This window comes from Meleagris gallopavo, chromosome 14 (assembly GCF_000146605.3).
Source record: "Meleagris gallopavo isolate NT-WF06-2002-E0010 breed Aviagen turkey brand Nicholas breeding stock chromosome 14, Turkey_5.1, whole genome shotgun sequence".
NCBI classification, from domain to species: Eukaryota; Metazoa; Chordata; class Aves; order Galliformes; family Phasianidae; genus Meleagris; species Meleagris gallopavo.
In genome coordinates, this window is record NC_015024.2 from 5,115,714 (window position 1) to 5,142,848 (window position 27,135).

The 27,135-nt window shown below is 36.3% G+C and overlaps 1 protein-coding gene across 6 annotated transcripts in view; it reads right to left on the minus strand.

Moving 5' to 3' along the window:
• IQSEC1 (IQ motif and Sec7 domain ArfGEF 1) overlaps positions 1-27,135 on the minus strand; it is a 314,042-nt gene that overhangs the window by 246,053 nt on the left and 40,854 nt on the right. For all 6 annotated transcript variants that reach the window (XM_031555538.1, XM_031555537.1, XM_031555536.1 and 3 more), the window contains exon 2: positions 2,664-2,693. In XM_031555538.1, coding sequence (XP_031411398.1) covers positions 2,664-2,693 — 30 coding nt within the window. The remainder of the gene's footprint in view (positions 1-2,663; positions 2,694-27,135) is intronic.

Sequence of the window (27,135 nt, forward strand, 5' to 3'; positions counted from 1 at the left end):
GCCATTTCTCCAGCATTCCACCCAGCACATAGTGAAGCTGATATTCTACAATTCTTTCCTTTGCTAAAGTATATTAAACTAGTACTTTTTCACTTAATCTAATGTACATCTTTACTCAGATTGTATATTTAGCCTTTTTGCATGATCCTCAGCAAATAAAAACAAATTTTAAAACATAAATAAATGGAGAATGCTGAAAAAGAATGTCTCAGACTCAATTCAGCTAAATCATTTAGCTGATGTTTTTCTCCATTACTAATACTTCGACTGTCGTATATTTTTAAACCACCACCACACCCCTAAACCCCTTTGTATGTTTAAGTTACATGGCTACACACAGAGCATCACATCTTTTGGCAACAGCCTTACAGCTCCCACTCCAGGCTCCATCACGGCCCCCTGCTGTTGTACAATGTTGTTACTTATCGTTTAGCCCATTTCATACTGCATTTCTCCTTTAAGAAACACAAAATCAGGATACAACAAGAGTATATAAAGAAGATGGGTCAAATCCAGTGGTTGGACTGAAAATATATTTTTCACAGCAGCTGAAGAGACAAGTAAAAACACTACTGTACTGAGAACATCAAGGAGTCATGATTAGTAGCTGTACTGAGCTCTAATATATTTCATCTCACTTATTTTACTGCCAGAAGAGCAGCAAAGGAATACTGACAGAAACAATTAAATCTCATGTCTTTAAATCAAAAGACAAATGGCTATTACACTCTAAGAAGAACAGGAAAGGAATGTGAGTCAGAACGTAGGTATTTTTTCTGTGCAGGATTTGATTTCTGGAGGTGCTGGTAGTCAGAGATGCTTACTGATCTCAAAAGAGATCTTCAAAGTCACTTTGTGGTCCCTGCTTGAATCCTCTATTCTCATTCTGTTGCCTTGTGCTCAATAAACACACAAGGTTCATAGTAAAGGCAAGAGAAACATCTGCTCACTACACCTTAAAACATCTTAGTCTTCCAAAGTATGACAGATGATGTGTAAATGTAGCATAATCTATTTAATCATACTACTAATTATCAAAATCTCATGAAAGCACATTTTCCACAACATAGGAAAAAAGACAGCTAATTTAAGAGGACCACCACACTGACAGTTTCATAGCTCACTGTGCATGTGAGCGTTACATCTGAGAAGACAGAATTTTCAAAGCAATTTATCAAAGCAGTAGATTTAACATAAATACCAAAAATTGAAAATTGAATGGCATTCAACAAAAGGAAGCTACTGCAAGTTTGTTATGGTACCACAATATTATAAGCTGAACATATTTGAAAAACTCACATAAGAATGGATAAGTTATTTGCTTTAGTCACATTGAGGAAGCCAAGGAAAAAAAGTCAAACTAATTATCTAATTCTTTTAATTGTTTCAGTATTTTATCTCTAAATGCATTGCTTTACTGCATCAACCTTGCCCTTGCATAGCCAGATCCAGCATTTAAAGAATTTTAGGCTACTTCAAAACACCTTTTATATAAATTTGCATTCTTATGACAAGTTATAAAGCTACTGAAAACAAATCCAGAAAGGCAATAACATGTGCAGTTGATCAACTGTATGAAATCCTACTGCATCACTGATAGTGGATATTCCAATCCAGTGTGAAAAAAGCTGGGTATTCCGAAGTCAGTTCCTGAGGTCTGGAGTCAGCTTATACTCACTCCATGTGCAACCTGAGCTGAACCCAAGGTTCCCAAGTGACAGGTAAATCACATTTGGTTTCAGACTTGTGTAGCCTAACAACCCCAGCTGCTTATCACAAGCTGGAAAGGTGGGGAAAAGACAAAGCCCCCCATAAGATATGTTCTTTCCTCAGCAATCTTAATACTTCTCTGTATAACTTAGAGGCACGACAACTGGTAAAAAAGATCCCAGCAGAATTAACAAGTTCAATGTCATACTGAAAGTTTAAAAGGAAGGGGAAAAGAAGGAACTAATTTACTGTAGTACTCTAATACATACATGACTTTCAGATTCAAGCACATGGGTTTGTAATTTTAGTTATTTGTAGGGCACTTTCCTGGAGTTTCACAAGTTTGACTAAAACAGCTACGTTTTCTTCAAAAGATACCTTTGAAATAACATTTGAAAAATACTGATTAAGTTCAAGTATGTGATAGCTACATTAAATTCTCTAAGCTACCTGAATCTTCCAAGTGCACAATGAGTATCGTAGCAATGAGTCAATGAAGATTCTCTGTCAGATAAGGAAATGAAGACTGCCAAGAAAGCCAGAGCACCAGAACAGGTATGTGTCCTTTCATTAGTACAGCACCAACAATTGACAGCTACAGCACTCCTTTGTTAACAAGTGAGCATCTAGTATGCTAATTTTTTTTTCCATTTAAAATGCTGTAAATCAACTATAAACAATATTTTGCATTTATCAAAATTAAGATGCAAGTCTTATTTAAGCCATATTGTAAATAGAAGCATTCAGGAATATCATATTATTCAGTACTGCATCCATCCAATACAGAAGCTCCTTTATTCAAAATACAAATGGCATGCTAAGCAGAACTAATAATCAAACAAAAAAACTTGTATATCTGTTTCCGTTCTACACTTAAAGTTGTGCTTTTTAAATAAAATATTCTCTTAGAAAAGTTAATACAATGTAATTGAAAGAGGGGGAGGTGCACATACCTGACACTTCTCGAACTGTCACCTTCAGACCTGAAAAATAAGATGCAAATAGTTAGGATGACAGTCTTCCCACACATTCTCTTTATGTTTCAGCAAGGTTTTCTAACACTTTCCCTACTATTTAGGCATTAAAAAAGAAACAATCATTCTTAAATTTAGAATAAATCTATTAGAAGTTCAAAAACCTAACAGTTGAAGCCAGTAACAGGAATACTACCTAAAATATGTGGTATTAGCCTCTGAAATATCAATAAAGGCCTGCAAACATGCAAGCTTTTTGCTGTTTTAGGCCTTTCTTCATTCTTTACTTAGCTAAAATGTTTGGGAATCTAATTGCCAAACTTATGAGACACTACCCAGTAAGTGCCACTGTTTGTAAAAAACAGTTTGGTCAAAAAATTTTAAAACCACACATTTGTCTGTTTCTCAGAGTTGTGAAGTAATACGTGATAAAATAGATTAAGTTACAGAAGCTCTTGAAGACCATTTTTTTCCTCAAGTGAGATCATTTCATCAAATAAAAATCAAAACAGGAACAAAACTTTTCTGATCCCTGTTCCCCACTCCTTACTCCCATGCTTTATTTTTTTCTTCCAAATGAGGAAATTGCATTTGATGTCACTCATACTGTCAAGTTTTCTGTCTCTTAAGATGAGCAGAAACATCATACTTGCAGCATTTTAGGAAAAAAATAAAAGCCAGCACAAAATATTCATTTATTTGCCCCATTCTGTTCCTTCCTAGCTTCAAAGCAATCCAGCCTTATTGCGACTGAACGCATAACTGCATGTCAGCTTTGTAAGCTAAAGCTGAGAAGTCGGAATAAAAAAAAATAATCAAAGCAGGAGATTCCAGAGCAAAATGAAACTTCAGAATACCCTTTCCCATGTCTAAATTTTCAGAAAGATCCAAATAAAATCAAGATGAATATTGATTTGCAACATCAGTGGACATTTCGTAGTACAGTGTGACAAAAAATAGAATAAGAATTCTTCAATGATTAGTGGAAGAAATAATACAAAGGAACCAATTCTAATTATTGAAAACATTTGTTTCAGCATCTTCACCCAGGTAAGGATCAAAGATCAACGTGAAGCTAATTAGTGATCACTTCCGTATCCTGGGGAGCTCGTTAGAAGTCCATATCAAAAGCTGCCCTTGGTTTATTAAGATTATTGGTTCATCTGACATTGCAAAAATACATCCAAGATTGCCTTTCTGTTTTCCCTCAACTTACAGCCTGCACAGTGCTGCATGCCAGGAAACCTCTCCAGCATCAGATGGAGCATCGGTACACCAGCATAAGGCAGTAGCAGGAGTGCAGCTATGCTGGACATCAGCCAGCATCTTTGCTGTAAGCCTTAGACAGAAAACATCTCAGCCAGAGCCAGGCAGGGTGCCCAACCAGCTTCCAATACCTCCAACCGTTGCTGGGGTTTTCCATATTTACTCTCTGTTGCAAGCCAAACTAACTTTGAATTTTTATTTTTAAAGCATAAGCTACACAAAATAGTGTCTTATTTTTAGGACTGCTGTTAATATCTTGCATAAGGAAAACATCTGGGTTTTAGTTTATTATAAAAAAATGTAGTTATATGGAAGAAAACTATGCCAAGCAAACTGCAAACTCTACCCCTTCAGTAACCAACTAAGATGGTGAGCATTACCTCCTCAAAAATCAAAGACTAAGGTAATTCTTTAGGAACATACTCAATACCAAATACTTCAGAACTTGCATTGACTGAAAAAAAACAGAACAAAACCAGACTTATTTCTTACTAAAATGACTTCATCTGCAGTGACTACTTGCATCTTATGCTAGTGGCAGAGATAAGAAGTTGTGCCAAGTGAGAGTTTCTTAGATCTAATCCTAGGAAACAGTACTAAAACCTTACAGTAGATTTTCAAAATCTACTGTAGAAATAAGTGTCAAAAACTGATGCTTTTTTCCTCCCCCCTCTATTATGTATTCAAAACGGCTTCTTTTTTCTTGAAGCTTAATGAAATCTGGATAATCTTACAAGTAATGAGATGAAAGAAAAAACTACAGTCCACCAAACTACAGCACCTCCTGCTGCCAGAATATCTTCTGGGATAAGAGACTGAGTGCACATGGCTAGATATGCCTACAAGTAGGAATATCATTTGATGTTACTGACAGCTGACACTACAAAATACTTGTGAAGAACATTTAGCACAGCTGAAAATTCTCCCCAGCACAAAATAAATCACTTTCTGTCTACAAAGAAAAATGTGGTATTCCCAGTGTAGTATCTACCCATACAAAAAACGATCTTCTTAAGAGCTCTGAGAATTTGGGTGTCACTGATGTTATTACATGCATTACATGTTACCACCACATTTATTTGACTGCATATTAGGAAGATTTTAGAACAAACAACATGGAATGGAAGAACAGTTAAACAAATCCACACCAAAGAAATCTGAAATAAATATATATAAAGAAAACACACTGTCAGTTCTTGATAATGAAGACAGCATCCGATACCAAACGGTTTTATATCCAGCTACGTTATTTAATTATTCAAAACATTTCAATTTACAAACATGTGCAAGACTTAGAAGTGGCCTGCACTTCCACCTGGGCACCCTGCCATAGCAATACGTGTAAGCTGACATCCATCTCTGTAGATAATGTCTCCTTTTAACACATTCAAGATGGACCAGAGAAGAGGTGAGGAAAGAACTGGCACAGGGCTAAGTTCTCACATCACACTGCAGTTTCATGAACTAAGTGCTCACTGTTAATTTGCTGGTCTTTCGGGGTTTCCTTTCTCTCAACCTCAACATCAACCCCAACTTCCCCCTCAAAAACAACCAATCAAAAAAGACAAAAAAACACTTCTGCCTGGTCATTTTGAGTTGTTTGATTTTAGACATGCACATGTGTTCTGGTAGACAAAACGCTACCAGAAAGGCTTGAAAGTAGCTTTTTCTACATGATTACCCTATCCTTGAATGTTACTTGAACACAAAGGGAGGGGAAAAAACAAAAAACAAAACAAAACAAAAAACCCTCACCTATACATCCCCATTAGTAATTTAAAATTAATAAAATGCTTAACTGACACCTTCCCACATTCATTCTTCTGCAAATTACATCTTGCAAAACATACACCTTACAAATACCCAAAATATACATAATAACTTGATGGAACAAGTTTTCCACATAGAACTGAGACAACTGGATTTAATGCCTTGATTTTCTGCTCCTCCCCTTTACTAGAAAAACAAAATTATCTGAACAGGAAAATCTCTTTGCATTCTCAAAGGATTCTGGAGTCAGGAGAAGCAACCAGCAGCCATCCAAGACAACCTTCTCATCAGCTCACTATTTCTCTCACTAAATATCCATAAGTATTTTAAATAAGGTGCTTTAGTTCAAGAAGAGTTGCAAGATGAAGCCTGGGCAACTGCAAGATTTTGGTACTTGCTGAGTTTTCTTCCAGGTACACTATCCTGGAACCAATTGGTATCCCAAATCAATTGTTTTGCTGCTCAACTTAGCTAAAACTGGGAATAGACAGAACGACCTCCCTTCTTTGATTTTTAGGATACCCCCAGGTACAAAATCTGTGAATCAAGAAGTCAGAAAATTTAACATCTTCAAGGTCAAGATTTTGTCAAGTACATTCCAGAGAGTTATTTACAGATTGTCAGTTTAACACATGCAATGAATAATTTGTATGGCTGAATGAACACAGCTGTAAAAACTACTAGTTGTAGTTCGAAGTGTTAGACTTTCTTTAAGTATTTTAGATAATTTGAGTTTTTAGGTCATTGCTTAATGTTTCTGCTTTTATTATGCATTTACTAGACTCTGGATTCTTTTCTCTTTTGGTCCAGATAAAATAATCTGTCACTATTGATATGAAGAGAAAGGTGAAAAATTTCAGGCAATATATAGGCTTACTTCTTGTAAGACCTCAGAGGAAGAAAAATATCTATCATATCTTCAATTTCAATAGAATTGAAATAGAAGAGAGAATTAAACAGGAAATAATCCATTGATGAGTAAGTTATAACAGTGATGTAATAAATGTCATGTAATTTTCCTAAAAAAATATTGAAGAAATTCTATGCTCATCCCTGGTTGTCTTCCAATATTTTATCAGCCTTTTGGAATAGAACTAAATAGTTATCTGCACACTCCACTGAAGTGTAAGTTTGTCTTCTTCCTGGGAAGAAGGAAACCACACACCCACAGGAAATCATCCTTTAAGATTTTTACAGCCAGTAGAAGCAGAAATGACTCTGCTAACAATAGCATATAGTTATTACAATAACTGTAATTCATTTTCAAACAGAGGCCAGACATCATAGTACTAACATAGCAAAGCTTGAACCAAAAACTGAAAGAAAACAAATAACAAAAACAAGTGGTTAAGATTTACAGGGAACAGCAAACGAAAGTGGCTTTTTAAACCTGAATAATTTCTGTCTGTCTAAATTGAGTTTGTCACCCTCTGTCAGTCCACGACTTTGAAAAGTGACGATTTTGGGAAACATCTCATTTCTTGTTACAAAAATGGGTATGCAAAGCAGAAGACAAATCAAGAGACAGTCACCATTATCTCCCTATAAATACACCAAGCAGGATGATCAGGAAGACAGGAGTGTTACATAGTTCCACATCCCTACATCCACCCACTAGATAACAAACTCAGCCAGATCTCCTCACCTATTTAGGGAAGTTACTCCCAACAGAATACAAAGAATTGGGTAGAAGCCACGATTTGTAAAGTCTGAAGTTTCCAGGTTAAATAATGATACTCTATGTGAAATTAATTTTCCTGCAAACCTCAAGAACAAATTTTATTTGTAAGAAATTTCAAGAGACCTGCTATATGTAGAAATATATAGTAGCCACATATCGAAGGGCATTCATTCTAATTTCATTTGTTACTAAAGGAAAACATTGAACCAAACCTTTACAGAGCAATACTAGCTCAGTGCATTTGATTAAACCTTGCTTTGAACATAGAATCTGTCCCAAGGAAGTAAACTACAGCTGTTACTAATTGTTCTTTTGTACTATATTATGTCTTCCAGTATTTGTTACGAAGACGGCCTACAATGAATGAAGACTCCCTGAGTCTCCTTAGTTGCAATACAAACAGTGCTACTTATATCACAAGACAGCATTAGCATGCTTCAGTATAGAGTTCCCATGTTCTGAAGGAGCAATTCAAAACAAGGCAGATTTGTCAGGAATTTTCTAGCCCCAGCTAAAGACTGGACTTTTATTTTAGCCTGCTGAGCGTGAATGACATTATTTGCTCACATGGATCACAGCAGATCTGTAGTACTCCATTAAGAAACACTCAGTGAGTCTTACAGTAGCCTTGCTTTCTGGACGTAGTAATCTACGTAGATATCTAAAACCTCCCTGAGCCCACAAACAAGCATGTTCTTTGTTTTTCCCTTGCTAAGTAGGCCCTAGGTCAGAATCAGCGCATTGCCAGCACTATGCAGAACAGTACATCCAAGAACACAAACATATGGAGTAGAGGTTTTAACCAAGAAAAAAAAAAAAAAAAAAAACTAGTTTGCAAGATTTTGTATATTAGGCAGTTATACAGATAGGAAAATTCTACTACACTGAAGATTATTAAAAGAACTGATAAAATATTTAGTCAGACCTGTGCAGCCAGCTGTACTTTAAGCAAGGTATGTTTCAGGATGAGAAAAATATTATTACCACTAATTATGACTGTTCCAGCAAGATTCTGCAATACACAACTGAGGGAAGAAGTGAGCACCTACTGCTAAGACATTCATTTGGGACCATCACTGATAGAACAGATCAGTTACAGACTTACAATTACTGCATTGCATTTTGATTTAATAGTGAGAAAAATAATTATTTTGTATGGTAAGAAAAATAATGTGTTTTTTTTTTTATTATTTGGGAACAATAATGACCTGATAGTTTTGTTCTTTTCCAAATATGAGAACTTAATGGCCATGGATCTCTGAAAATTTTCAATGAGACAAAATTTCTTTCAGAAGGCGACACCTAACAGTCAGATACGATGCACACAGGCCAGAAGCGCACACTGCAGAAGGCTGCTTCCAATCCCTCAAGCTAGAAGCATTGTCTTCAGATGCTGACCTTAAAGCACAGAGGTCACAAGCACTCTTCATGCACGTTAGGATTAAGAACAGATATGATGCAGCTGGTAACAACAAATCTTTAGGAAGATCTGTGAAGTCAGAATAGAGGTAAGCTCAAAGACAAAAAATTAGAAGCAGTATAAACTTTGAGCTTTATTATATCAATCCATTGGCATATTGAATGCGAGTATATAAAAGCTGTTCCATGAGAGCAGGAGCCATTAAAAAGACCTGATGTTTTTGTACCTAAGCAGTAATGTGCTCCAGCATCACCAGTATCACACCAGAACAAGTACTTACCTAATAGAATAGAAAGGAACTAAGTTTGATTTTAGCCAAAAGATTTGATTTAAGGATATGCAGCAAATTGAGGACTAGCATATAACAACCATCATATAACAGTCATCAGACCTGGCACTGCATCATTGCCTACTATCATTACTTCCCAAATAACGACCAGACATACTGCCAGGGGAATCTCTTAATTCAAAAAGACATAGCACCTCTGAATTCATCTCTTCTGCCCTAAGGCCTATAGAATCGAACAGGAGATAGATGACAGCAATTAACAACACCCAAAAACTGGAAGTTTATAAATGCATTTATACCCACACTTTCAGCACTAGCTGTTTATCTTTTACTCCTTACATTCTTACAGTATGTATGAATTTGCACCATATCTAGCAAGCAAGCAGCTCTTTTCAAATGCAGTGCATCAGTTTACATGTTGTTATTACAGTGCTCCTACTTTCAGGACAGAAATCATCACTAAACCAAGCCTATCACAAGAAGCATAACCTTCTAGGAAATTCCATGTGTTATAAGAGCACCAAGCTCACTCTAAGGCCCCAAGATTCTTGGTCACTAAAAAACATGGAGTACAATCTTCTATCTTAAGCACTAGTTTCATGCTATAAGTGTGTTGAATGTTTTCTGCTTCACTCTTCTCAATGCTTTTAAAGCACTTCATTGTGCCCCATTCTACTGATCGCGTATGCTGCATGTTCATACTCTTGAAAAGATGACAGGTGAAAGACACTATGAAAAGAGCCCCTTGCATGTCCTAACTATATGGGAAACGTTTTCAAGTAGCGACAATTTTCTTTTGCCTAAGAAAACAAGGAACAAGCAAAAGCATAACTTGACACGTGCAAAAGTTGCCTATATAGGCTGCGAAAGTTCTTTTCTTACAAACAAATACTTTTTGATTGCAGAAAAGCAGGAAGAATTTAGAAATTATTTACCATTACTAAAATGGAAAGAAAAATATCTTCAACTGAAGTCCCAAACAGCAGAAAGCTTAAAACTGAAGCCAGAACTATACAAACTAAAATTGGGGTGGTACTTAAACTAATGCATCTCATTGTACGTCATGCATGAAAGTAAACCATCTTCATGTTATTTTCTTGTGAGAGATAAGTTAATAGAAGGGTAAACAGATGACTCACTAGCTGGAAGATCCAATGTTTGTTGTGTAAAGCACCATTTTCAAAGTGAAAACAGTGACATCAGGTGTCCAGTTACCCTTGCGTACCACAGGAGTGAAGCAGGTAACTGCTGGAACTGGTCCTCTATGACCAACCTAGCGCACATGCCTATAAACAGAGTTACTGGGTTATGGCAATTCTTCCCAATTGTAGTGAAATAAAGCACTGCAACAAATCCCACTGTGTTAGGGAGGGAAGAGGGATAGTGAGAAAGAGTTCTATATTAAAGCACACCATGTGACTGACTACTTAAAAAGAACAAATTAGTCTACTGAATTGACTGAGTAGTAGACCCACAATTGCCTACTAACTGTTTTCACTGGAACAACACACTATTTCACTAAGAACATATGTAACTAACTTTCCAACATGTATTTTCTTCAACTTCCATTAAAGAAAGTAATCAATTTTTCAGCTTTCATTAGCACATAGGAGTACAATGTGCAGACTTCAGAGATGAGTCTGCAAGCACTCATATTGGAGACGACCCTCATCTCATGAGGCCTTCCAGCTCTTGGCAGGCACTCATACTAGTGGTGACCGTCAAAGCCACTTCAGGCCTTACAAAGGTATTATATACACATACAGAAACTGGCAGCAACCAAATCAAAAAATGAGCTAAAAATATATATATATATCAGTTTGATATTCCCATCCAGGCTTACTCTTCTACAGCTGCTTCCTTAGGTAGTGGATGCAATTTTTGTCTTTTGAAGTTTAACTGCTATACTCAGACATCAATCTGTCCATAAGAAGCAAAAAAGTAACTTTCATAGATAACTTATATTCAATTACCACACTGCCAAAGTGTAGCTACTAGTACATGGTTTCCACAAACAGCTTGTTGTATCTATTCCTAGGCTGTCTTCAGCCACTACTACCCACAGATTGTTTTCCAAATGCTCCCAACATGGATTGATTTCTGATAGGAAAAAAGATCAGCTTGATTTTATTGCTCAGCTATCACTGCTGCATACGCTACTGAGCTTAAGGCTAGATGGCATTTGGGCTGAACTTATTATCTCTGCACTCATTTCGTTCATCTCATATTTTATAGTTACCTAAGTTCTCTTTTTCTCCTAGTGTCTGAAAATACTTTGAAGCAATGGTTGGAATACAAAGCCCCACATATTTCCACAAAAAGCAACATCCTCCAGTTCATGCCGCGTACTTTGTATCAAGGTTATTGATACCATCTGCCTGCTCAGTGAGAGGCAGAGGAACATGCTTGCTCCAGCATGCAAATAAAGAGCTGCACTGGGCAGACAATACATCCTACCACCACCTGGATAACCTGGAACCATCTTCAATACAAATATTTAACAAAAACAGTTCAATACACATAATACAATCATTCAGAATAGAGGTGTAAACTTCCTCAGGGCACTTCTAGTTACCTGGAAAAATATTGTTATCTACTGCACACAACTGTCCAGGTTATTTGTGGGAAGGAAGGGGAGAAACAAATTAATTTTTTCAGGGTACACATTTCTAGAGCTGTGCACAGACTGAAGTAACAGTGATCTAAGCACAAAACTACTGAGATGTATTTTTACATTTCTGTATCAAAGAATTATCTGTCTACCCCAGGAAGGGGAAGCTAATAAGCAGAAGGATAAATTATACAAAACAACCTTTCCCATCCACCCCCTGGGAAGCTTGGCATATGTCACAAAAACACAATTTCTAGACAGTTACGGTTCATGTAGATGGGCTCATTCAGAATGCAATCCCTTTAGGTATGCTACACAGTGTGACAGACAAAATGATCTGTGGAATAGAAAATACAGCCAAGCAGAACGCAAGTCAAAGGAGGAGGAGTGTGGAGTTTTGTTTACAAAAGTTTTCTATTATCCTTCCCTGCAGCAAGCTGTAAGTGTTTTGTGAAACTAAGGCCTCTTAGTTTCACAAAACTTCAACACTTCACTCTGCTAAAAAGGCTCTGCAATTTCCGCTTGCTTTTCCTGAGGACCATTATCAGTATCTATCTCATGAAATTAACTTGGATGTCTGTGGAGAAGTCAGTTTATGTTACAGGTAAGAATATCATCAAGTAGCCATACAAAAGGAAACTAAGTATTTTGCTTTGATAAACCAGGTGTGCTCTTAAGATCAGCATCAGACAATTAAAAAACAGAATTGGAAGAGAAAATTGCTTAAAATATCTTGGCTTTATGATCTGCCAAGATAATTTTACCACTTTTGTTTTTTCCTCCATTGCTGTTCAGTTACTTGCAGTTCAGAATTTCTCACGAGGAAATAATTGATACCACAAAAACTGAAATGGATCTGCTTCCATTCTTGAAAAATCTCATGCTTATTACATTAATCATTTCACAGGTGAAGTAATTGCATTTTTTTCCTGCAACTAACAACTTTTCAAGCCATTTTACCTGTAAACTGTAGAGTTGTCCTTATCCCTCCCAGAGGGCAGGAAATAATAACTTCACTCAATTAAATATGGATTCCATTTTTTCTTTGTTTTAAATAGTTAAGTAATGAAAAGTTCAGCACAGTAATTGCAGTGATTTTTTTATATAACCACACATCAGGAATCCTTAAGGAAGTTAAATGACGTTGTGGTAATCTGTTTTACAACCAAAAGTCCTGAAACTTTTTTGCACATGTACAAAGAAGTATTAAGGAGCATTACTGTGTGTTCTTCTGTACCCAATATACCTAAGAAAGGCACCATTTCAGCATAGATGACAAACTACTGGACAGGTTTCTTTCTGATTTTGAGCGTAAGGTCTTGCAAAGAGTGAAAACATGGATTTTGAGGAGTCCTTTGATTTACAGGGTGCATCTTTAGATATTACATTAGAAGTAACAGTTAAGAGAAAAGTATGACTTTTCAACAGTTACGGCTCCAATACTTTTCCATTATGAACATATCTATAGAAAAATACAGTTTATAATCAATTTAACATCTAAAAAGAGCAATAATCAAAAGCCAAACATTTAAAAAGTGGTCAAATCAAGCTTGGTGCTTCATTTGTATCAATTATTTGTATTCCCCTTAACTTAGTTATCCATCTTCCAAGGGTTCTTTTCAACATGGATTGGGAAGTACATGTGGATTAGAGGCAGAATGAGTAGCCAAAAATCCTTCATCAAGAATGAGCCATATTCTACATATAGAACTCATGCCTTTAATCCTCAAGCTTTGGATACCACTACATCTACACAGTTATCTTACACATAAAAAGATCTCACAGTATTTATTATCGAAGGAGAAATAACAATAAAACATATTGAGACATAAATGGTGTCAGCCTTTCATCCCAGGAATTCAATTTTCAATTCAACAATAATAATAAATCAAAATCCATCACCTGGAATCTCCCTATGCAATTTAAGCCAAAAAGACATACCACTTTAAGGATAAATTTTTCCAATAGAAATTACACTTCTGTTTTATCTCAAAACAGCCATCTGAACATTAAACTCTACACACAATTTGTTAGAAGTCCGAGAGATTTGTCTCTAGAAATCTTAAAACAACAACAAAAAATGGTGCTTTTACAGCACTAACTATATTTCCTACTAAGATGCAAGAAAAGTATTAAAACCTAAAATTCCTTAAATCTAAATAGACTACCTTGTAGTCTATACTAGCAGTATTTGGGATAATGCCAAACACGAAGACCATCAGAAACATTTGAAGACAAAGATCTGTTCCCAGTGGATTTGTGGCTTTCACAAGAAAGAGACATTTTGCCAATCAGTATAAAGGCTTTTTAACTTCCCAGGTCAGTATGAAATGCTCAGGTCCTGAAATTGTACACCATTCTTTAATAGCTAGTCATGTTAATTTTCCCCAGAAGTAAACCTGATTTCAGTGTACCGATGTATATACCAAATGCAACCTTTAGTTGTCATTGATAAAACCAATTAATATAGAATCAGAAAAGATGAAAACATAAACCAGTATATGCTCCATTGTTATAACTCATTAGATTGATTGATCTAGAAGCACAATAAATTGTAGCTATCAAGCCTTTGCATACAGAAAGTAAGAAGTGTCCTACTATAAGGGCATATCCTGTAGTCAAGATTCTTGGCTTCTTTTTTAGGTGCCTGGAGGCATGAGTTTTAATTATAACGGCTGTACTTACAGCTAATGGTTTTCTTGTTATAAGTCAGATTCCATCTGTCCTAAAACCAGCAGTGGTTATTGAATGAGCCATCCCCAAAACAAAATGCCCTTCTTTAGACAGCCTTGAGGTTAGATGGTCTTGAAGTGATTTTGGCAAGGAATAGAGCAACATGACCTAGTTCTTATCTTCTGATAAAGACCATGCAACTTTTACTTAATTATTTACTTAAAATCAGTTGTCTTCCCCTCCCCAAAATGCAATCTTTAGTAACATTACAAAACTTTCAGGAAGAATTTTAATGACTTATCCATTCATTTTACAAGTATTACTTCAGTTGCACTAATACCTTATGTAAGCATTACTCAAGCACTTCCCTCAGAGATCCCCCTATCAGCTGTACTTTTGATTCTCCTCTCAGTTGCTGTTATCTATTTTCCATTCTCTTGCCACTGATGCACTTTTTTTTTAAGACCTAAACACTCCCTGTCAACAGATAATGATCTTAACACAAGTCAAGTCTTCAGACTTTTGGATTCCCTTAGCCTTAACAATGCTAAAAAAACAAAACAAAAACAAACAAAAACCCCACATTTTGTGCTAAAGTTTACAGTAGAGCATTTTCAGTCTTAATTTTACTAGCATGCTACCTCATGTGAAAGCACATTATATATCCATTTGTTGGTAGGAACAGCACTACATTTTTTCAATTAATTCTTCCCAGGAAACAAAACAAAACAAACAAAAAAAACCAACACGACATTATTGTAACCACCTTCTCCCCTCTTCTCTCCTCTCTCTCTCAACCAAAAAAAAAAAAACCAACAACAACAAAACATTTAAGGAAGTAAGCCCCTTTAAAGAAGAGGGACATTAGGACTTAAGTGGAGTTACTATCTCAGGTTGAGTCACATGGATATTTGTTCATATATTTCATTACAGATATAAGAATTTGGATCAGAAAATCTAACCCATGGTCCCACTAGCATTACTATCTGCAAGCTATTTATTCACTTGACATGGTAAGCAGAAGGCAAGATTCAGAGGTTAATGCACAGTCATCTGCTAGCTTGTGCAATAACTGTATATGTTTTCTATCCGTTCCTTATATAGAAGGAGCTTTTAAAGCAAGTGAAACTACTCCCACAATTACACTCACACTATTTTTTACAGCCAATTAAGTCTCAGTATTTTCACTTCTTAAAAGCAGCATTCATTCTGGAGCACTACAGCTGTAGTACATTAAAACCATAGTACTGTACAACTGGAGATATCACCACATACATCATTTGTCCTCACTATCTATTTTTCCTTGTCCTTTTGCCCTTACTTGACCCTCTGAAAAGATGTAAAGAATCACACTGCTCCCCTCCTGCCAGAAAGTCCAGGTGACCTCTAGACCATTCTTTAACTTCTCAAAATTTATGGCTATAAAGTAAGAACGTACATAGTATTTCCACATGCTCAGCCTTAGTTCTTTTAATTGAAGCACACTGAAGGCTTTTGCCCTTTGATTCCTGCCAAAATATTTTAACAGCCCCTCTGCTACCATGTTTTAGCATTTTCCTAATGCGCATCATTTACACAAAATCATTTCATAAACTGAAGTGACTGTTCAAATGGAAAGAGTTGATTCACTGTAAAATACAAGGAATCTTAGATTTCATATATGTGTAAAGAAATCTCTGGAGTATCACTGATGTTTGATCTTTGAATTTAGCTTTGTTTAATGTCAGCATACTGTAAGTTTTTGGTGGATGAACATCTGAAAGGATGTTCTTTCCCCATTTCTGTGCCTGTTGGCACATAAAGTTGCATTGGTTTACAAAACTTTAGTTACCTGAAACAGACAGCTTTGAAGAGATTTACAAATATCCAAATACAATTAAACTTAATGTAAGATCTTCAATATTGAGAGGACATTCTATTTAGGAATATGCACAGCATTTATGTTTACACTCTTACTAGAATGATCTGTCATCCTATTAACACTGCTTACTTCTGGTGAGGAAGAAGACATGGGAAATTTATTCTTCAAGCCTAGTTCAAAAACAGCTGTTGTACTTAATACAGACTTGGCTCTGTATGCTGCATCAAGCAATACTTTTAATGAACGTATCTTGAACAGCTGAGATAGTTTTGCCTTCCTGCAAACATCCCTTTAGTATTTGTCATGAAACATCCCTTCACCCCTGGGAAGGTGAAAGGGATAGAGTTATCTGCTCTGCGATCTTTGTTCTGCCACACAGCAATTCCTCTGTATAAAGAGCTAAGGAGCCAGGTTGCAGCTGTGAGACAACAGTCAACTCATCCTGTCTGAGAAAACAAACAAGCAATCCATATGATTTGTCATTGGGCTATTTTTGTTTCAGCTATTCCAACTCTGTTAGTCTATGGTACTTTTAACAAGCCTACAATTTTGTTCTCGATATCTAGGGTGGACTGCATAGTTAACGCAATGATGCACTTGAAAATTCAGCACTAAGCTTGTCCAAAGACAATATCAATGCCACATTTCTACAAGTCATTTTATTCCACAGTTGTCACCAAAACTTCTTATTCTTTGAAAACTCAGAGAAAACCCCTAGAAAGAGTAGCTTTTAATGAACAAACAAAATCCTCTTCTGAAAATTCCTATTGCATTAAATATTAGTGTTAGTTCAGTATTAGTAGTCCTACTCTCAAGTAGAATTCATTATGAAAACTTAGTAGCACAGAAGCTTTGTTATTAGATTATGTGACACAAACTGAGCCAATATCTTGTAGCAAGAAATACAAATTTCTTTTCTTGCTTACAACACTGCTCAAGTTTCCACAAAGTAAAAGCAGTAGAGCACAGGTCCTAGCATAAGGTCTTACTTGGGTTATCTACATGATTCTAAGACATGCCTGGAACAAGTCTTATCAACCCTAAAATTTTAAGTGAGAAAAATCACAGGTCAGAGAAGCAATACCACCAAAATAGCCTTTGAAGGTAGATTCCTGTAGAAAACCTAATTTCAGCACACCTAAGTGCACACTGCTTATCAGTCCCAAGTAATTCATTTTCTACTTCTCAACTGCAATTCAACATATACTTCTTTTTTCCACGTAGCATCTTTTACAAAGTTGCCAAGTCCTCCTTATTACATTATTGTTCTAGTTTACATCAGCAGGTTTGGATAGCAAATAAGGTCAATTCTCAATATTTCACATACAGAAAGACTAGTTTTCTGAGCTAGGCTGAGGTTGTTGTGTTTTAAACTTCAGGCATACAGATTTTAAGCATGATTAATTCACTTAGAAAAAGTTTTGACAAAGTTTAGTCAGATGATAGATACTAATTTGGAATGAGATTATTTTTCCCCCCCACCATCAGAAAAAACTTACTCAATAGCTCACAAAAATTACTCCCCCCGTCTATTCCTCTCACTGGAAAGATTTTTTCCTTTCCAGAAAGCATTGCAAATTCAGTTCATGTCTAGGTTACAGAGTGAATTTTAATACATTCATTTCCACTCATTTTAATAAGGGAAATGTATTATGTATTAGAAGAAAAAAGAGCGAGAAAGAGCATTACCATTAAAAATCCAACTTGCATAGAACAAGTTAACATTATATTTTACTCAAACATACCATGAACTCCTTGTTATATTGCTTACTAGGTATCGTTTACTATCTAGAATATTATTAATAGAAATGTCCATATGGAAGAGAGTATTGAGTCCATTCACGTGGCCTCTTTCTTAGAGCTGGAACTGAGACAAATTATGTCTGGCAATTATCTTTTTACCTTCCAGTAATTACTAAGAGAACACTAAATTTGCAGAGAATAAACTGCAGTATATCAGACATTATAAATTTCTCATATTTCATTTATGCCTGAAAAAGTAACAAGGCACAAACGTGTCAGTGGTGCACAGATAAAGTAAGATGGGAAGCTCTCTCTTTGCTTTTAACAGTCTCTTGCAAGGTGGTAGCCTGAAAGCATTCTGTATTCTCAAGCAGTGCAGCAGTGCACAATTACGGTAAGGAATGAGCAAGTAAAGCTCGTAACAGTTAGACCTGTACCAGCAGGTACAAAGCTGCCATTTCTTGTAGGTGAACTGAAGTCACAATAGCAGCAATTTATCTTGATCTATGCTAAGGATATTAAAAAGAAACCCACAGCATTAGAGTAGCCATACATGACTGTAAAGCAAATGAGATATACAAACTAGATACATGATATGTAAAGCCTGCCAGAATTGGTAAAGTACACGAGTTGAAGAATCAGGACCTATACTTAATGGCAGATCTTTGCCTCTTGACACACTAGTTCCAGCTCACAGAAGATAGCTAATGAAAAGAGAAGTCTCTCCATAATATGGCTCTCAGTGCAATTTTTCAGTAGATCACCAAATATTTGTAAGCATGAGATCCAAAAGCATTACTCAGCTTTGTAATAAGAGCCTTTGACAAACAATAAAGGTAGAAAACATCAGATGGCGTAAGTGTGGTCACAATCAAGCTTTGTAAAACTATATTTTACTGAATACAACTATTAAGTGGGAAGGTCACACAGATTAAAACAAACCATTTGAGAAATTACATAAAACAACTACTAAAAGTTCGAGAAGACTGCAAAAACGTTGAAGCAGTGTCTTTTCCAGAAGGTGACAGACTTGAAAATCCAAGAAAAATAAAAAGTGTGCCTTGTCACGTTCTGTATTGTCTGGGGAAGGCCACAGCTATTGTACTGAAAAAATACAGTGCACCAACAACAATTGAAGATATATTAATGCACGGTTATTTTCATTTGTTTTTAATTGGTCATTCACACACCTAAAATAATTCCTCTGAAGAAGCTCATTCTTTTTCTAATTCCTGTTTCTACATGAGTCAATACAAACATATGATTTCACTGTGGGAAAGAAATTAAAGTATGCACCATTCTCCATGATAAACTTACCAACCTAGAATCTGCAGTCCCTCAATTCAGCTATTGGTAGTAGTAGCAGTCAGTGAAAGTTTATTATAATTAGGATTTTTAAATGGATGGACAGAACCTTAGCAAAGGGGTTAACAAATTCAATTCGCTTTCACATTGCAAGTATTTACATCAAATAGAAATGGAAGCACACAGCAGATCTTGTAAGCAAGTGAAAAAACACAATCTATGCTTTTTTGCATCTCCACAGAACGTGAAGATAATGGTTTGAGTCTACATATTTTCTACACCTTCTATGAAAAACAGCCTTGTGATGTGTGGTATATACACCTACAGTATCATTAAGTTTGATGATTTCACTCCTGACATTTAAACTTTCTTGTAAAAGACTAGATGATATTTTTCCTAATAAATTCATTCAGAGTTCCATGCAATGGCTAAGAATACACAGAAAAAATGACTACATGGTACTCTGTTCAGATTTTTTGAGTAAAACTATTCAGAAGCACATAAGTCAATGAAATTAATGCTTACCACCAGTGACGTGGCATAATTTCATTAGGCAGCCATGTTAAGATTAGTACAAGCAATTTGATTGATGTTTGTCAATCATTTCTACTTTCAATTAGATGTGCATAAACATATCTCAACATTTACCAATGTCTTTAAGTCCTAACATTTATAATAGATCTTAAACATTTATACCTAAAAAGAAAGCAGTAGTAAGACTGCATTATTCTTAAGTTTTTATGGAGTAAAATACCAGGGAATTGCAATTCTAGAAAGATAGTTTATTAAGTGTCAGTTACGAATGGACAGTATTTAAGGATTCACTTTTGCATTCGTGTGAGCAGTAAAGCAAACAAATGAATACCAGGCTAGCAGATTGCATCTTCTTATCACACCTTCTTGTAATTATCTACCATTTATTGGTCAGTTGCCATATTAAAAGAAGATAATGGAATATAAAGCCTCAGAAGTCACAACAAGAAGGCACACAAGAGACTGCAGACGTCAGTGCAACTACCTAGAACTAACCTTGGACAACAAGGAGCATGTGCAGGAAAGGTTAAGACTTCTTTCCTTTCTTGTCTCTAAGTTCTAAATAAAAAAAAGTCAAATTGCTTCTTTTAAAAAACATCTGAGTAAGCTTAAATGTACTTCCTCTGTGGAACTCAGCACAAGGAGAACAGCTAGATTGACCCAGTACAAGCATCTACCTAGGTACCCATCCATTTGCACAGACAACTGTGACATACTGGATTGCACTTTCTCATCTAAGGTGCTCCTAAGTGATAGCAAAACCAAGACTGGAGTAATCTCCAGAAGCATCTCAAAGAACTAAGGTGATAGTGCACTTCTAGAGATAAATGGCAAAACTATTCTTAATCTTTCATGCATCTTCTGGTTTGCCCAGCAAGTATTTACTCCAACCAAAAAAACACTTCAGAATTCCATCTGGCACTTTTGTATCCAAACAAATTGTCATTGGGATAAATATTCATCTATCCTGTGCTCCCAAAGAGGTGTGCAAAGAGAAAAGTTCCTAATTTGGCAAATAAACTATATACTTCACAGATCAGATACATGATCTACTGCGCAATTTTGAAACACATTTGGAAGGTGGCCAGTTTAATCTCACGTTCTTTAAATACTAGTTTGGGACCAATCATCACACTTAACAAAACATTACAGCAAAATTTCATCATGGGTATTTTCACTCTCACACCTGTTACAATAGCAACAGACCAGGACAGTAAATCAGAGACAAATTCTACAAACTGGAAATCTGGCAAAGGCTTGAAAAGCACTTTCCAGCTCAATACATGTCTCAATTCAGTTGTCTAAATGTTAACAGGAGAAGCGTCACCTATAAAATCTTAAGCAAGCGTTCTGTGAATTACAGTGTTCTGAAAAAAGCTAATTTAAAAAAAAAAAACAAAAAAACAAATGTATAATGTACTTCAGGCATGCAGTGCACCATCCTGAGTACATATGCTTCAGATACTTCTGTGACAGAGACTACTACGTACTGCTTGCCTCTGCCAAACACTCTCGTCTTGATTGAACTGACATAGTTCACTGCAGTAAATAACTCTTCCCATCAAAACAAGAACTCTCTCAGTAAAATAACAGGATAGTAGAATTTTAGATTTTAGTCTAATATCATCCGACAAAGTAAAGACATCCAGCTGTAATAAAACAAGATGGAAGGAGTTCCTGCGTAAAAAGACTACCTCATCTGTGATTAGATCAGCACAGTGTTACTGAAAGCCTTTTAGTTCATGAGGAAAACAAACCTATTCTTCCGGGCTCACTCATGTCTAAAATCACCACCTGAAAAAACTCAGCATAATCAAATATATTACTACTAGTTTCCTCAAGGAAAACTCAATCTCATTTCTTAAGTTTCATAATATTTGAATATTCCTTAGGAGAACTACACAGAGAAAACACAACTTGTATTCCACCATCATTCTTGCATATGATTCAAAAGCACACCTGAAAACTGAAGAATTCGGTCTCAAATTTTCAGCTTCAGGAGAGGTCAGAGCCTAAGTTTGTTCCAGCCCAACTCAAGTTTTAGTCAAAAGGATTTAGAACAACCTTCGTAAAAATGCCACTTAAGTCACTCTGGAGTCACTTTTGCTGAAGTAGATCCTCAACTCTCCTGCAGGGGTGCCAAAGAAAGATTTAGGAGAATGTTTTAAGAAACACTGTTGAATGCCTGCATTTTCAGAACTGTAACTAAGTATAATTTCACATATGCAAAGCAACCTAAATTAAAAAGGGGTCAGCAGCTGCCTGGGGCTTAGTATCTCTGACAAATTTGACTAAAAAAAAATGTATCAAGTATACGAAATGCTTCTCACTTCTCCTTTTTGTACTGACCTTGATTTTGCTGCTATAATTAAGCAACTCCAGGTATGAAACAGCAAAGATCTTTAGCTATGTTGACAACAATATGTAAACGCAGATAAGTAGGATCAGATTTAACAGCTGCTGCTGTCTTTGAGGGCTACTAGGAATTCAAAGTTCTTTGCTCAGCATTGCATGTCCCTAAGATTCTTTCTTACTATAAGCTTGCTAAGTGCTCACAGGTTTGAGTTGCAACTCACAGTGCATCATTTCAGTATTTGAAGTGTGCTATTAGGACTACTTGATATTAAGTGGTAACATTAGCTATTGAATGATTACTTCCTATCATCAAATTAATAGTTGGGTTAATTTCTAATCCATAACTTAGAAATTATCAGGCTTATCCTGAGTCACACAGAAGTCTTCTTTAGCTGAGTTTATTATTTTTTCCTGCTTTAATTCACTGACATATATGTCATAGGAAATATATATAAAGGCTTTTCATATAAAACTTTTATAATTTAGTGCAATAGTCCTGCCACTTCGTGATAAAAAGTGCTCTGTTCTAAAGTGCATTTCCTAAGTAAGTAAGGAGAACAGCAAAATGAGACAGGCGAAAGCTATAAACAAGCAGAGGACATAAAAAAAAAAAGGTAATTTAATTCCTTGTTAATTTCAGCTCTTAACTTCTAAAGATAATTATTTTAACGTTAAGTTTTAAGTTGAAGTGACAATATGACTAAAAAGAATAAAAGTGATTTTGATAGCAGAAATGAGCGTACAGTAAAAGTATTAAAGATCCACTGCACTACACAGATGTCAGGTTAAGGGAATATTCATCTCACACTTCACTGAAGTCTACAACAACTTTTCCTAACAGATTGGCCTACAGAATCTATAGGTTACCTAGGCAAAATTGGCCAAAAAATTAATAGGTAAAGACTACTTAATATACCAGAACATCTACATAGTGGTGATGCCAGTAAGTAGAGTTAGAACAACAATAATTTAACTAAACATACATTTTAAAGACACTATATTTAAGAATATGCATTAGGGACAACCAATAGGTAAGCTGTTAATAGAATTATTGCCAAAACAGTGGATTATGAACAGTGGGAAGGAGTTTAAGCCTTAATTTATTGGTTTGTGTTCATAATATTTCAAGAAACATTAATCTACCCTTAAAAAGCAATTCATACGCTAACACAAGATGCAGAACAGCTAGAACAGAGCATTCTCAGCTTACTAGATTTTCAGAATCCATGCTCTAAAACATCTTTATAAAATAACCTTTACAAGAGCTATGTAGAATAGCTCAGTTTGCCAGCGCACACACCCAAATGCACCTATTAGCCAAGATTTAAACAGTGTTTGCTGAAGAGCATTACTGCAACTCCACAGACACATTTAGTTCACATGCAAGCTGACTTCTGCATGTTTGGGACACCCAGCCATGGGCAGCCTTAGGTAAGGCAGAAGCACCAGCTACCAGGCCTGGGCTTGCCATCTAATTTGGTCATTAACCAAACTCTTGGGTGTTATTGCCTTCAGTATTTAAGTTGCTGATTTTAAACAACCACTTCCCCTAAAGAATGCACAATTGGAAGTAATCATGGTAAATAGAGATTTCATGCTGGCATCTCATTACAAGAAGAATAGTTTACAGTTAGGGAAATGTCCTACTGAAAAATCCAATTCAGAGAGTAAAAATCCTTATCTAGCAACAATTGTAAGTTCTACTGAAGCCAATCTGAGAAATACTGTGTTTACATAGGCACTACTGATACAAAGAGCAGAAATGTAAGGCAAACACACCAGTACAAGAAAACGAGCATTCAAAACAAAGTTTGCTGGATTCCAACACGTCTTGAGAGACCAGACTGGCACCACCATTGCTTTGCTCTGTGATAAAAAAATACATTTCTGTCAGGAATAATAATTAATCAGAATTGCTAAAGGATTTCAGCCAACCTCTGTGATGTACTGTGCACTGGTGCAGTTTTACTTCAGGTTTGTGCACAGCTTTGGGGGATCAGGACATGAGAAGGACAAAGTATTAGAGGCCATCCAAAGGCAGGCTATGAAGATGGTGAAGAGTCCAGACGGCAAGACATACAAGGAGTGCTTAGGGCCCTGGTTTTGTTCAGCTCAGAGCAGAGGGAACGGCACAGAGCTGTGAGGTGGGGGGGAGGGTGACAGGGAAAGGCCCTGCTCCAGAGGGCAGCAGGCATGGCTCCAAGCTGCCAGAGCTCAACGGGTGTTTGGAGAACAGACCCAGCCATAGGGTCTGGGTGATGCTATGTGAAGCCAGGAGCTTGTGATCCTTGTGGATCCCTTCTAGTTTGGGATATTCTACAATTCTATAAATCCAGAATAATTCAATAGGGTATTTTGTAATCTGTAAAAAACTGTTCCTGAATTTGTTACTTAAAGTGATCAGCTTTTCTTTTTCCTTATTGCCTACTATTCTTGAATAGAAATTGAGAAACTGTTCAATTTCTTGAACGGTAAAACTCCTTAAAATGTTTCTTTTTCATTCGTGAACCCCAGGAGCCCTCTGAGAGCTGTTACCTGAGAGATATTTAAAGAAAATTCTCTTTTTTTGTGTGTTGCAAGATTTAATAGATTTTACTGGTTCCTGCATTTTCATTCTTCCAGGAAAAACAAACTCTTGGGACATGTCAACCCTAATAAAATACTGCTATAGATAAGAAAATACTGATATATACACTGGATTCCTTACACACAATGAAATGTTTAAAAGTCATGTTTGATGTATAGATAGTTCATTATAAATACAGAGTTGTACAAAGCAAGTATCAATCAAAACATACTATATGCAGAGGTAATTTGCTTTAAAACAATTAACTCGTATAAAGTCAGGCATGTGAAGAAAATTCCCCTATCTAGGAAAAAAAAAAATTACTGCAACAAGTCTTCAGGTAATTTGCAATGCAAGATAGTTCCTAGTGCATGCTCACTAAATAAAAAATAAATAAAAAAAACTTGCATCATGGAAAAAGATACCATGATGTTGTTAACTTAATATCTATCTAAACTCATATATTTTAACAACCACTCTGGGATACATGATCTTAAGTGTAGTCTGTGACAAGAGAGCATTTGTATACTAACAGAGCTTCATGCCTCACTTATAGCAAATGTTCCTAGCAGTGAGACATTCTAAAGCCTCTCCTGCTGTTTGGAAGGAGTTCATGCTACAGCTAGAGAAATAATTGCTGTAGCTTTTGAGGTGCAAAAGAGTCAGAGTTTATCATGTTTTTTAGGAGTACTCAGATTAGATTAGTACGTATAACATCATTAAGTATTATCTGGGGTACTGATGGACAGTCAGCTGAACATGAGCCAGCAGTGTGCCCAGGTTGCCAAAAAGGCCAATGGCATCCTGGCTGGTATCAGGAATGGTGTGATGAGCAGGACTAGGGAAGTCATCCTGCCCTTGTACTCGGCATTAGTGAGGCCCCAGCTCAAGTACTGTGTTCAGTTTTGGGCGCCTCAGTACAGAAAGGACATGGAGGTGCTGGAGCAGGTCCAAAGAAGGGCAACAAGGCTTGTGAAGGGCTTGGAGAATATGGCCTATGAGGAGAGACTGAAGGAACTGGGGCTGTTTAGTCTGGGGAAAAAGGGGACAGGAGATCTTATTGCTCTCTTCCAATGTCTGAAAGGTGCTTACAGCAAGAGTGGGGTTGGTCTTTTCCCACTGGTGACAGGACGAAGGGAAATGGCCTCAAATTGCACCAGGGTAAGTTTAGGTTGGATATTAGAAAACACTTCTTTACAGAAAGGGTGGTTAAGCGCTGGAATGTGCTTCCCAGGAAGGTGGTTGAGTCACCATCCCTGGACATATTTAGAAACTGCTTGGATGTGGTGCTCAGGGACATGATTTAGCAGAGGGTTGTTAGTTAGGGTAGTATGGTTAGGTCGTGGTTCGATTTGATGATCTTTAAGGTCTTTTCCAATCTGAGTGATTCTATGATTCTATGATCTACTGAGTACAAATAAGTAGTTCTAGTGCTGTAACAACTGAGCCATATTAATTACGACACTGCTGTTACAGTAATGAATATCTGCAACATACATAGCCCTCCTTTGCCCTGCTCAGTGTGTGATTAAAGGAGGAGATGTAAAATTAGTAGATGGGAATGATAAACTGAGGATAAGAGAAGCTTTAAAGAGACTTCCACATCTGCACTACAGAAATAGGTGCATTACAGAAACCTTGCTCTGATTTCACAGGGATAGCTCATTTATTCTTCATAGCAAAGGGAAAGACTGCATCTGTAAAAGTTGAGAAGTACCAGAGACCAGCTTACTGAAAAAAAAAAAGAAACTTTTGCATAACCCATTTGCTTCACTGCATTGTAGACTCCTTAACTAAGTAACATTAACCATGTGATCTATGTCTAAACAGAGCATTGACTGAGAAAGACAATTATTACAATAAAAGCAATTAAAAAAAAAAAGACAGTCATGACCATAATATTCATATTTTCTTTAGCAAGTTACTACCAGCAAATCAGTTACAGATCATATACAATCTGGTACTAACGAGAGGTTTTGTTGAAGATTCATGATTCAGGTGACTAACTTTTGCTACAAATAGCTATGAACACAGAAGAACAGGAAATTAAGAAGCAATTTCTCCACATATTTTGAAGCTTCAGACCATACTGCATGTCATAGCAATGACAAAAGGCCAATCAGTGCTGCTATTGAACCCAAGGACTAAATGCAATCAATACCACTTAAGAACACAGATTAATTTCTGATTATTTGTGTATAAATCCTTGCCATGCTTCATTCCAAGGTACTATAAATCATTCTTATAAAGGTTAATGTGACTCAATTCACTAGCAATGTACTTTCACCATTTGTGATAAGGAAAGGGGAGTGGAGGAAGAACAAATTTGGTGAGGGTTTTTACTTTGTTACAAGAGGTCAAGTGGTTTCCCGTGGCG